The 13499-nt window shown below is 38.2% G+C and overlaps 1 protein-coding gene across 1 annotated transcript; it reads right to left on the bottom strand.

Moving 5' to 3' along the window:
* Positions 1 to 11805: 11805 nt before the first annotated feature.
* On the bottom strand, positions 11806 to 13287 carry LOC131859152 (uncharacterized). Its single transcript, XM_059212710.1, has one exon. The coding sequence runs from the start codon at positions 13285 to 13287 to the stop codon at positions 11806 to 11808; it is 1482 nt and encodes a 493-aa protein (XP_059068693.1).
* Between the last annotated feature and the right edge of the window lie 212 nt (positions 13288 to 13499).

The following is a 13499-nucleotide window of genomic DNA, read 5'->3' as shown; positions in this document are numbered from 1 at the left end:
TGTTATGAGGGAACTTTAGACATTGGTGGTAGGTGGATGGAATATCTTGCATGGCATGTATCCAAGGTCTTCCTAACAACAAATTATATAGCAGAGGAAGGTCCAGAACTTGACATATGATGTGCTTCACCACTGGGCCCACTCGGATTGGTAACACAACTGCACCTTTGGATGAACGCTCTGCATCATCATAGGCTTTTATGGTTATCTTTTTGTGGGGATCCATTGATTCAATTGCATATCCCAATGCTGTGACCAATTGTAATGTACAGATATTTAGGCCTGCTCCATTGTCAATCAAGACTCACTTGATCCTATGTTGGTTGATAAATCCTTCAATATGGAGTGAGGCGTTATGAGGTTGTTGGAAGGATGTATTGTCCCTTTCAGAGAAAGTGAGACATGGCGAGGACCTTAGATTTCCAACCATAGCTTAGAATTGATCAGTATTTAGATTTGCAGGGACTAACGCCTCTTGGAGAGCTTGATCCAAGATTTTTTTATGAGATGGAGATAGGGGCAACAACTCTAAGATGGATATAAGTGTGGGCATCTTATCTAACTGTTCCACAAGGTTATACTGCTTTGGGATGGAAGTTGGGCCTTGTAGAGCTGATTTAATGGTGATCTTGCCATGATGTGTAACAAAATTGCAAGTAGACCTTGGATCTTTAATGGTAATGGTTGCAATTTGTTCATTGGCATCATATAGGTGATTCATAGTGTAATTATAGGCAGCTCGCGTATAATCAGTGGTATCTGTGTTTCGACCTAAAGTGGAAGGACCCATTTTATCTTGTGATGGAAGTGGATTCTTAAACATAGGATGATCATTATTTGTAGTTTTTGGGTCGTGTCCTTCAATTTCAATCTCGCCTCGGTCGATTAGATCCTGAATAAGATCTTTTAATTTGTGACAATTGCTTGTTTTATGCCCTTTCCCTTGATGGAATTCGCAATGTTCATTGTCCCTCCACCATGAAGGTTTGACTTGAGGTTCATAATTTGATGTCTTTGGTAAGGTTACCAGATTTGAAGAAACCAACTGACGTAACACTGTTTCAAAGATTCCCCTAAGGGTATAATTTTGCTGGCGTTGTCTTGGTTCCTTTTGAGGTACATTGCGTCCTTGATTTGGGGGAGCAATTGTGTTATTCTTGGGTGGGGGGTTTTGCCTTGCAAATCGGACTACAGGTTGTGCACTTTTGATAGTCCTTGCATCTACAACCCTGTCATTGATGATGTTTTTGTTTTTATTCTAGAAGTTAGGTTTATCACTGTTGAAGCGCGGGTGAGGGTTGTCCTTTGGTTCATTGTATATCGAGATAAGCCCTTTTTTGATGAGAGCCCATTCATATTTTAAACCCTTGGTGATCATGTCTTTGAAGGATTCTGTGCCTTTCATGTCTAGGTGGAATTCCATTTCTTTGTTTAGGTTGGAAATAAATATTTCCACCAATTCTTGTTCAGGTAACTGAAGAGAACGTCTACTAGACATTTGACACCATCATTGCAGGAAAACTGAAAAATAGCTATCCTGGTTTTTGCTTAGTGTTACACAGATCGACCATGGTGATATCACGTTCAATGTTATGTGAGTAATGTGCAAGGAATTTTTGGACCAATTCTTCAAATGTCCTAATGCTTCCTGGCAGTCGGGAAAACCATGATGTGGTTGTCCCTCCTAAACTTTGGGGAAAAATTCGCATTAGGTATGTGTCCTCATATGCCACTTCTAGGCAAGCTGAATGAAATTCTCTAACATGATCATGAGGGTCTCCTTTTCCTCGATACTTTTTGAACTTAGGTATTTCAAACCCTCGTGGAAAAGGTGGCATGTGTAGATTCCTATCGTAGTGATAGGGACAAATATCATTAAGTGAAAACTGGTTTGTTTTCACACCACTGTGGAGTTGTTGGGCTAAATTCTCGACTTCTTGCCGCAAAATGTCAATGTCATTTGGAGGAGGAGGAGGAGGGGGATTTCCTTGATGAAGGTTGTATCTGATGTGATCTTGACCTCTTTCATCTTCATTATGACTTTGGCATTCTGATGCTTTCCTTTGTTGTGCAGTATCAAATTCAGAGGGTAGTTTGGCTCCCTCTTGGGCAAGTCTTAAAAAGTGAGCATCAATGTTGCTCTTGAGTATTTCGTCAAAAAGTCGATTAAAGAGAGGGTTGTGTTAAGCCCTTTCTATTGATGTAGGAGTAGGAGTACTGGGATTCTCATCATTTGGGTTTCCTCCAAGGGCTTCTTGGAATTCATTGATATTTTCCTCCTCTTCTTCCTCAATTTCCAGTTGTCTAGATCTTGATCTGGTTTGAGCCATTTTGTTTACAAGTTTTTGTTGAAGTTTGGTGAAAATGATTATGAGTTGGTGATGAAATGAGAGATTAATGGGTGATGGAGTGTTTTGCATACAGATCTCTAGCACTAAAGGTAGATGTGACAAAAGTTTTTCCTTGAATTGCTTGTTTGTGTTTGGTTGTCAATGTTTGATATGATAAGGTTTAGAAAGATCTGAGATGTGTTAAAGACCCAACTACCTAGTAATGAGAGGATTCGCTCATAGACTAGTTTTAACCCGCATATAAATGCCTCTTAGGATGAGTTTATCCTAGATGTAGAGACACTCTAAAAAGTGATGTGTTGTGTTTGATTCAGGCAATATCGAAAGAGAACTTAGGACAAAAACCTCTTTATGTTTCGAGAGTTGGAATGGATTGATGATGTGTGAATGTGAGAATGGATGAAATGTTAACTTCAATAGAAACTTTGTGTCACAAAAGGAACAAACTCTTCCTCTTCTCTTTTAGGGGTTGGTGGTTCTTCCCTAGCTGAGTTATATGTGATGCAAATGTTTGGAAAGAAGGCATGATTGATTTTGCCTCCCTTGTTTTTATGATAACTCAAAGCTCTATATTGAGTAAAAGCTCTATGGTTTAAAGACTCTTGATCAAATTCATTTGATTTTCCTTGAAGATATAGATGCATGTGATGTAAGAAGGTTCTATGTGAGACAAAGATTTGTCTATTAAGATAGAATAATTTCCTTCTTTTGATGAAAGCCTTTGAGCTCAATGGTCTTTTCTTCAAGTTGATATGTTGATGAAGATTCTTCACCCTCAAAATGTGAAGAATGGTTATATAGTTTGATACTTTTGTTGTTTGCACTTTGTTTTTTATCTTTGGTTTTTGAAAATGTTTGTGTTGGATGAATACTTGTTTTTGGAACTGATTTTTTATTTTTCTTTGACAAGAAAACAAAGCAAGCACACAAACAAAAGAATGTTGCCTCGAAAGGCACAAATAAGTGTGGGTCTAGATTAACCCAATATTTGGACTTTTATGACCCTTTCCTTCCAAATTTTTTTGAGTATGTTTTTCCAAAAAACCTGAAGTTGGCTCAGTTTATCACTGATCTTGACACAAAATGAAGATACTTCAAACACTCTTTATCCCTAAGGTCAAATGACCTGTTGCGATAATTTCTGCCCACATCTTGATATTTCTTCAACTTTGGTACTACATACCTTATGAATCCTGTCGTGGCAAGTAAGGATGTGATATACTAAGTCTTGCACGAGCATAACAAATAGATGATCCCTATGATTGGGGAGTCACCACTTTTATCAGGCTACAAGTAACCTTTCAAAAAGCTATGTTTCTACTCAAGGAAATATGTATGGTGAGTATCTTGGGAGCAAAACCTTCTATGCTCTTGCACTGAACTTCTCACAAATATCCTCAATCAATAGAACAAGTGGGCTACTACATAAAGGTGTTTAGTAATTTTTGATGTCTTTGGACATAAGTTCATTCTGTAGTGACTCACTTAAGAGCCTTGTAACTTGTGCTGAGGCCCATTTGTCCTTTCGACAAGTTACACTGTAGGAACAACTATACTCAAGGCTACAACTTTCACTCACACCTAATTTCTATAGCAGCTCAAAGAATTTACCGCGCGAGGTCGTTCCCAAGAGTGATGTGTCTCTTGGCAGACCTCTCTTAAAAATATAAAACTTTGAGTGTTACTAACACTTTTCTCTTGCACCTAGGACCAGGAAAGCCAAGGGAGAGGATAGTGTGTGTTAGAAGTAGGACCACTCGACAAAATTTTTGCACAAGCATGCCAAACACAAAAGACACTTGTTCTTTTTAGCTCATCATGGCAATGTGATCTAACTATTTTGGAGATATTGCTCCAACAATCATGGTGTTCTTTTTATCCTTCAATGACAAAATGTGTTGTAATATAGGAATTGGAAATCCTGGTTAACTGAATTAAGAGCACATTTTTCTTTGAAGGAAAATTGCTTTGAGCTTGAAGGAAAAGTGGCTTGTTCTTTTTAGTTTGCCCAAAACAAAGTGTGGATTGTGAATTTTAGTTTGATGCAAGAAAAGCAAAGTTTGTCTTGTTGATTTTAAGCACCAAAAATGAAGTTTGAAGTTCCCTAACTTGCAAGAAAAACAAAGTTTGTTTTGTTGAGTTTTAAACACCAAAATGAAGTTTTGAAATTGCCTAAGTTGCAAGAAAAGAAAAGTTTGTTTTGTTGAGTTTTAAACACCAAAATGAAGTTTTTAAATTGCCTAACTTGCAAGAAAAAGGAAGTGAATTTCTAAAATCCTAAGAAAATGGGGTTAGTTCAAAACCTGCATAAAAAGCAAAAAGTTAGCAAAATCCGCATACATGGTGGGCCTCTACAAGCTTAATTTTTTTTGATTTGTTGGTTACAAGGTATTTTTTACAACTCTCTATTACAATAGCGCTACTCTGTGAGAATAGAAGCGCTATTTAAGACGAAAGCACAACAATAAATATAAAAGCGCTAAAACAAATGCTGTTAAACAGAGTTTCCTCTATCAAACAGAGAGTCAAAAGTGCGAATACTAGAACAATAGCGCTACTTGAGGGTCAATAGTGCTAGAATAGAAACAAAAGCACCAATTTGGGGACAATAGCGCTATTGGGGGAACAATAGCGCTAAAATATCAAATTGCGATAGCGCTAAAGCGAGAACAAAAGCGCAAGAGCGCGACCCGTGTGTCAATTAAAATAGTAAAAAATTAGTAGTTTTTTTTAGATCAAAAGGTTGAGTGTTCGATTCATGTCGGGTTCACCAAATGATGCTCTGCAAAAAGGATGGTTAGAAAAACATGTGGTGAGACAACACATTAAAAACACAACAAAACAAAGAGAGTTAGTGTTAATCAACCAAAGACTATTCTAAGCAGGCAGACCAAGAGAGACACTAAAAACACAATAAAGCATTTAACTATGAAAATAAATGCAAGAAGACATCTCCAAATGCCTTCCACCATGCTTGTAGCTCCTCCTCCCTTGTTCCTCTCCTCTCCAAGTTCCAAATTAGTGTAGCTCTCAGCAGCTTTTTGCACTATGGATGCCTTATGGAGGTTCAAGATTGAAATGTTTTAACTATGCTATGCAAGTGTAAAACAAACTAATTAGACATGCTATGAAATGAACTAAGATTTATTTTAGTCCAAAATGACAATATATGTGATTTATGCTAAATGCTCTTTCTAAAAAGACTATAATGTAAATGCATACAAGTTTTCAGAAATATGGCTAAGAATGCTAAATGCTTGAGAATGCTTGAGGATTTGAAAATGAGGAATGTGAGCTCTATTTATAGGTAAAATGGAGCAATGGATGGTTGAGATTGAGTAATCTCAACAAGGGTCAGGATTGAATGGTATTCAATCCATGTGAGACTTTCAACCCAATCCCATGATGACAAGTGTCAACATGAGATGGGTTGAGAGGAGAGGGAAGAAGCATTAAATGCTTGACATGACCTGAGGGTTAACTTGGGAGGTAAGGTTAAGGTTGGGTTGAGTGAATAAATTCATTATTGAAAGAATAATGCTTTTATCCTATGAATGAACTCTTGTGCAAGAGTTAGTGAGGATAACCATGGTCAAAGCAATAAATACTTGAGGAGACACATGGGTTACATGAGGGTTGACTTAGGGGTCAAAGTCCCTAACCATGGGTGCAAGTGGATTTAACCATAAATGGTCATGTAAGAGCCTTTAATGGTTTGGAAGACTTTAGAGGTTAACCATTTGAAGACTTAAAGCCTTAAATGTCTTTCAAAGACTTTGAGGGCTTTGAGAAGTGACTCCAAGTTGCTTAGGAATGTGACACTATTTAGGGGGTGGATTAGGCTAATTAGGAAGGGGTTAGAAGAATCTAGAAGGGGGTTAGGATTGCAAGTGAGTTTGGTGGTTGAGGGAAAATATGATTTTTATTAAAATAAAATTCATTTATTTCAAGAAATAGGTGCAAGTTGCATTTTTAGGAGAATGCAAGTTGGGGGGGGGGGGGGGGTGGGGGGATTTTAATGATCTAAATAAATGTTTTATTTAATTTATTTAAAAGAGGAAAGGGGGTTAAATGAAATAAATAAGATTTATTCATTTAATTGATTGTGAATTTTGGTTTAATGAATTAATTAAAATAAATTGAATAATTTATTTAATTAATAGGAGAATGATTGAAGATGAATTAATTAAATATTAATTTAATTAGCTGATGGCTAGTGGATTTTTAATCAAATAAATAGCAAATATTCATTTAATTAAACTAGACAGATTTATGTGACTACACAATGTACTAACATATATTGATCAAAAACACTAAAAATTTACAAAATAGAGAACAAAAGTGTACCAGAGCCTCAGATGCTTCACCAGTAGTCTGAGGAGTGCTCGCCATTGATGGAGCAGTTGTGGCTATTACCTATACAAAAAATGATTAAAGATTAAGTACAATTAATATAATGATAAGTATTGTAGGTTAAATAAAATTAATGCAATATATAAAACAAAAGTGTACCGGAGCTTGAGATGCTTCTCCAGTACATGGAGGAGGGCTTGCCATTGATGAAGCAACTATGGATTTTCCTATATGAAAAATGATAAGATTATAATTTATCACAAGTTCACATGTACACGTGCATATAATTATCAAATCAAGAAAATAAAGTAGAGATACATACCTTTGCCCTCTCTAGATCCTCGAGCGTATAAGGTGCATTCAACAATTCTACAAAGCCCAATGGCCGTTGTATATAAAACAAACAAAAAACACTAATCAATCTACAAGTTCCAACTAAGACAATTTCAATCTTTTTAAACAATTGTACAATTAAAAATGTGTTCAATTGCCTTCTTCCCACGTTTAGGCATTGTCAAATATTTCTTTTGCTGAGGAAGAGGCCTAGACACAGAGGGGGTACCCTAAAACAAACAAAATTAACACAATAGATACTAGCAGATAATATTAAACATAATTTAACAAATCTAAAATTAAATGACTTGCATATTCCATCAAAAAAATACATAAAATAAGGTGTACAAAATATGATACCACATAGCTTTGTAGGCCAAAATCGATCAGTGAGAGCGTGACATTGATGCAGAGCCCTTGTTTACTGAGACATGATCCTTCACTCAAGAACCCCAAACAGGGACTCTACAACTTCTAAAAAGACATCAAGGGGTGAATTGGTTTCAATTTGGTTATTTCCATACCAATTCCCATACTAGACCATCTGGACAATACTCAATCCTACAATGTCTTACAAAAACCTCTCAGGACTCAAAGGCCACAACACCCAACCAAAGGTGGACACACACTCCCTAAGACGAATGGGACCTCCAATACCTTTATTCATTGTTATATAGGGTTAAGAGACCTATTCCAATCATCAGACATGATGTATTAAGAAGATTTAGAACTGCTGCTATAATTAGGCCTGCCACGCCTAGTAGCCCAGCCAGTCTAAAAAATCAAATTCTCTCCTTATTTTCCCAAAGGGTCTCTACAAAAAAAGGTGGATTTTGATTCATTCAAATGAGTGTCAAGGAATTCAAAAAGGGTTTGGACAGATCAAATGTCTAGGGGTCATAAACCCAACACCACTCCTAGGCCTAATAGCCCTAATTAGGTCTCGTTAACAAAGGAAGTATGTTCAAAACCTACTGTCTTGGAAAAATAAGACCTAAGACATGTGGGGGGCATGTATACAACATAAAATACCAAGTTATAGCCCTTGGTTCCATTGCTATCACCATTTGTGGAGTCAGATGCATAATCAGCCTAGGTGGTCACATAGAGATGCCCACCACTAAACCTTTAAACCGTCACCTTTACCGACCACTTCCCTACAAAAGGTCTTGGAAATATTAAAATAAATTGTCTTAAATTGCTTCACCCCAAAGGCCGTTCCAACCTAGAGAGGTATCAGCAAGAAAAACTCATTTTTGCTATCAAACCCTAGGTAAACTGTCAATTCCGAGGCACCTTCACAAAAATGGACTTTTTTACCTGCTCCAGAAGAGTTAGGACCTTAGATTTGAGGCATTGGAAAGGTGACTCAATGGTCTTTCACATCACACATTTTTTGGGATCTGGAGATGTTCGTACCATATGAAATTCTGAGAATAGTAGCAAAGGTGCAGGAAAATCACAGTTATATTGTGTTTTTGGATACCAAATTTCACTTTCAACATTAAACAACCCTGCCAAAAGTTGGAATTTGACCTTTTATGACTCCCCTAATAGTTATCAACTATTTTTAGGAACTAACATGGTAGTTTGGAGGAAGTTGCATTTTTGCATTAAAGTTGTCATATTTGCTTGACAACTTTTGACATTTTGTCCTCCTAAACACACCTAAACAATATTAGACTCCTAATACACTTAAAACTCTTCAAATGCACTAAAAATGCCTTCAAGGCATGAATAACCTGAATTACCAAATACCCAAGGTGGTTTATAACACACCTACCTAAGGTATTGGCTTACAAGGTAGGGTATGATTATTACAATAAGGAAAAACATCAAATATGCAAACAAGACATAAATCCAACTAAACTCCTCCACCTATGTTTGCTCCTCAAGATCACTTGGTGGTTGATGTGTAGATGCCCCTGCATCATACTCCCGAGGATAAGAAATCTCAAGTCCACTTGAGATGAGTTGCTGCAAGGTGGTGCGATGAGTTTGAATCTGCTGTTCATCCATCCATACAGCCTCATTATCAGGTTTGCCTCTCCACTTGACCAAATACTATTTGTATTCTTTGTTCCTTGTCTTCTTAACCACTCTAGTATCCAACACCTTCTCGAGAGTAGGTGGTTCATGCTTGGGAAAGTTTGCATCAGTCTGCTGCTCTAGATCATCATCACTTATAGCTACAACATCAAGACCTTTATATGGTGTTAGATCACAAATATTAAAGATGGGTGACAACCCCAACCCATTGGGTAATGGGTGTTTTCCTTTTGGTAACCTCTCCTTCCTGAGATAGACCCATACAAGGTCTCCAACATCAAAACTCAAATCTCTTCTTTTCTGATCTGCATGTTTCTTATACTGTTCACTTGACCTTTGAAGGTTTGATTTGACTTGTTCATGAACCTCCTTAATTGCTTCAGCAAAAGCTTCACCCTCAACACTGATTTGACTATTAGAGGGCAGGTTTCTAAGCTCTAGGACACCTCTTGGATTCAAACCATACACAATCTAAAAAGGGGACTTACCAGTACTCCTATTAATGGTGTCATTGTATGAGAACTCAGCCTGTGGTAGGATAATATCCCACTTCTCTCCATGCTCTCTTGTCAAGCACCTAAGAAGATTTCCAAGGGTCCTATTGACAACTTCAGTTTGTCCATCCGTTTGGGGATGGTATGCAGATGAAAAAGACAAGTTTGTACCTAGCTTTCTCCATAGAGTACACCAAAAATGACCTACAAACTTCACATCTCTATCTGAAACAATATTGAGAGGTAATCCATGGATTCTTACCACCTCTTTGAAGAAGAGTGCTGCAATGTATGAAGCATCATTTGTTGACTTGCAACGAAGGAAGTGTGCCATCTTGCTAAATCTGTCCACAACAACAAAAACACTGTCAAAACCTTTTTGAGTTCTAGGCAGCCCCATGACAAAGTCCATACTTACACTCTCCCATGGTCTAGATGGAATGGGGAGTGGTTGATACAAGCCTGCATTAGTAGACCTCCCTTTAGCCTTTTGATATACCACACAAGATTCCACATACTTTCTGATTTCAGTCTGCATCCTTGGCCAAAAATAGTGTCTCCTTACAAGGTCTAGGGTCTTATCTAACCCAAAATGACCTGCCATTGCACCATTATGTTTCTCCTTGATAATATTCAATCTCATTGAGCATCTAGGGATGCATAATTGACCTCCTTTGAACAACAATCCTTCCTACAACAAAAACTCAGAAAATTCCACATTATACCTGTAATCCAAATTAGTACAAGAGGCATATATCTCACCAAAATCTGCATCATGTTCATACATGGTCTTCAAAGCATCAATTCCAACACTTTCTAATTGAATATGAGACAATGTGAGTACCCTACGGCTTAAGGCATCAACAACCTTATTTGTGACTCCTTTCTTATGCTTCAAAGAAAATGTGAAGGCTTGTAGGGTCTCTACCCACTTCATATGCTGGTGATTCAATTTTTCTTGACTATTGATGAAACTTAGGGCCTTGTTATCAGCGAAAACCACAAATTCTTTAGGCAAAAGATAGTGCCTCCATTTCTTTATGGACTAGACCAATGCATACATCTCAAGGTCATAGGAAGAATACCTCTTCTTACCATCATTGAGTTTTTTACTATAGAAAGCAATAGGTCTCCCTTCTTGACTCAAGACAACCCCTATAGCTACATGGCTAGCATCACACTCAATCTGAAAGACCTTATTAAAATTAGGGAGGGCTAGGACTGGGTGTTCTGCAACTTTTTTCTTAAGAAACTCAAAAGACTCATTTGCTACTTGGGTCCACATAAACTTACATTTCTGCCCCATTTTTATGGTTTCAAGCATAGGTGCAGAAATCTGACTGAAACCTTTGATAAACTTCCTATAAAATGTTGCAAGACCATGAAAACTCCTAACATCATTCAAACTTCTAGGAGTAGGCCAAGTGAGTATAGCTTTTTCCTTATCCTGATCCATTTTGAGTTCACCTTTGTGAGATGAAAAAACCAAGGTAAATGATCTCCTCCTGCATGAGCAAACACTTGTCCAAATTGATCATTAGCTGCTCTTCATGTAACCTCCGCAAAACCAATTCTAAGTGCTGCATGTGCTCCTCCTTGGTGCTGCTAAAAATCAGAATATCATCTAGGTAGACAATCACAAATCTGCTTATAAAATCACTCAACACTTCATTCATTAGCCTCATAAAAGTGCTAGGAGCATTGGATAAGCCAAATGGCATCACTTTCCATTCATATAAACCCTCATTAGTCTTGAAGGCCATTTTCCATTCATCTCTTGGCCTTATCCTAATTTGATGATATCCACTTTTAAGGTCTATTTTTGAAAAATATTTTGCCCCTCCTAAACAATCAAGTAGGTCTTCAATTCTAGGCATAGGGAATCTATACCTTATGGTTATCTTGTTGAGTGCTCTTGAGTCTATGCAAAGCCTCCAAGTGCCTTCCTTTTTGGGTGCAAGTACTGCTGGTACAACACAAGGGCTGAGACTTTTTCCAATCAGACCTGCATCAAGTAGATCAGCAATCTGCCTGGCCATCTCTTCATTTTGTTGAGGGGTTAGTTTGTATGCAGCCTTGTTGGGAAATGTTGCTCCAGGTATAAAGTCAATGCAATGATTGATTTCTCTAATAGGAGGGAGGGTCTTAGGCATACCCTTTGAAATCACACCCTTATACTTGTCAAGAAGCTCTTACACTTCATAAGGAACCATCCTAGGTCTCCTTTATTGATCTGCTGCTCCTACATCTGCAACCTCCTTCTTAGGAATAGGGATCAATGCAAAACATACTCCTCCTTCCTCTTTTACCTCCTCCATGAACTCCTTACTTCCTATCAACATCACCTTAGCCTCTTTCTCCTTAGGTTCTTCTTCATTTTCCATGAACGGTAGCAGCTCTGTGACCTTCCCATCCTTGGTGATAGAATAGGTGTTCCTAAAACCATCATGATGTGCCTTCAAGTCATATTGCCAAGGCCTTCCAAACAATAGATGACAAGCATCCATCTTAGCTATATCAAATAGAAGTTTGTCCTTGTAGGTGCCAATCTGAAATTCAACCCAAGATTGTTCTTCCACAAGAGCTTGCTGCCCTTGAGTGAGCCATGACACTTTGTATGGGTAAGGATGTGGTATCCTCTTAAGCTTAAGCTTCTCCACCATCTCCATGGACACAAAATTTTCAGTTGAACCTGAATCTATTAGAACCTTGCAGACTTTACCTCCTGATTTGCAAGTTGTCCCGAATATTGCCTTCCTTTGTGGGGGTTCTTTTGTGATAGGAACCTTTAGGAGTGCTCTCCTCATCATCAAGGCTTCACCTCTTTCCGGATACCCATAAGAATCAAGTGCATTCACACTTTGAAAAGTGTTGCTACTGTTCACACTTTGGCATTCAGATTCTTGGATCAGATTGCTCCTACTTTCTCCCATGGTGTTGTGGTTTGCCTTCTTAGGACACCTACTAGCAATGTGACCTTCTTGGTTGCAATTGTAACATTTTATGGGGCCTCTCCCTTGTGATCTACCTCTGAAGTTTGGTCTTCTACCTCTGAAATTTCCTCTACTGCTACCTTCACCTTTGCCGTCCTCTTGATTTGAATCCCCTTGTGAACCGCCATTGCTTCCTCTTCCTCTAAAGGAACCTCTTTCTTTTTGGAATCTACTTCTGCCCCTATTGTTCTGATCTTGTTTCTTCCTGAATTTTTCTTCCACCTTCAATGCTATTTGATAGCATTTGTGTACACTTCCGGGGGTGTGAAGATTTAACTCATCTTGTATGGAGAATTTCAGACCATTGATGTACCTTGCCAACTTCTCTTCCTCTGTCTCTACGGTCTTGGCCTTTATGCACAACTTCAAGAATTCCTCAGTATATGTGCTTACATCCATGTCCTTTTGTTTGAGATTTTTTTTTCTTCTATGAAGTTGCACTCCATAGTCCTTAGGTACATAGGTCTCCTTGACCAAAGCAATCATCCTATTCCATGAATTGATCATGCTCTTACCATTCCTCACCTTCTCTGTCTGGATAAAGTTCCACCAAGTCAAGGCTGCTCCTTTCAACTTGGACTTTGCTATCTTTACCCTTTGGTGCTCAGGGATCTCCTCACATTCAAAGAAGCTAGTTAAAGCCTCTATCCAATCCATGACCAAGTCTAGATCCATCTTGCCACTGAAAATAGGTAGGTCTAGTTTCCCATCCATGGTTCTCCTCTCCATGGATCTAAGAGCATTCAAGAGGGGTCTCTAGTCTGCAGGAACCTCTTCTTCTTCCTACCTTGGGGTCTCATCCTCATCCCCATCATCTCCATCTCCAGAGTCTTCCACTTCCCTCCTATCCATTCTGCCCTTCAACCTTTCTAACTCCCTTTTCATGGCTCTATTTTCTGCCAATTGTTCTCTCACAACCTTAGCCA

The sequence above is a fragment of the Cryptomeria japonica genome, chromosome 10, assembly GCF_030272615.1.
Source record: "Cryptomeria japonica chromosome 10, Sugi_1.0, whole genome shotgun sequence".
In the NCBI taxonomy this organism is placed as follows: Eukaryota; Viridiplantae; Streptophyta; class Pinopsida; order Cupressales; family Cupressaceae; genus Cryptomeria; species Cryptomeria japonica.
Note: the sequence above shows the minus strand (reverse complement) of the source record. Positions and strands in the feature narration are given on the sequence as shown.

Bases quoted from the DNA above. Each gene is read 5' to 3' on its own strand.
- LOC131859152 (XM_059212710.1), bottom strand. From the start codon at position 13,287: ATGGATGGGAAACTAGACCTACCTATTTTCAGTGGCAAGATGGATCTA.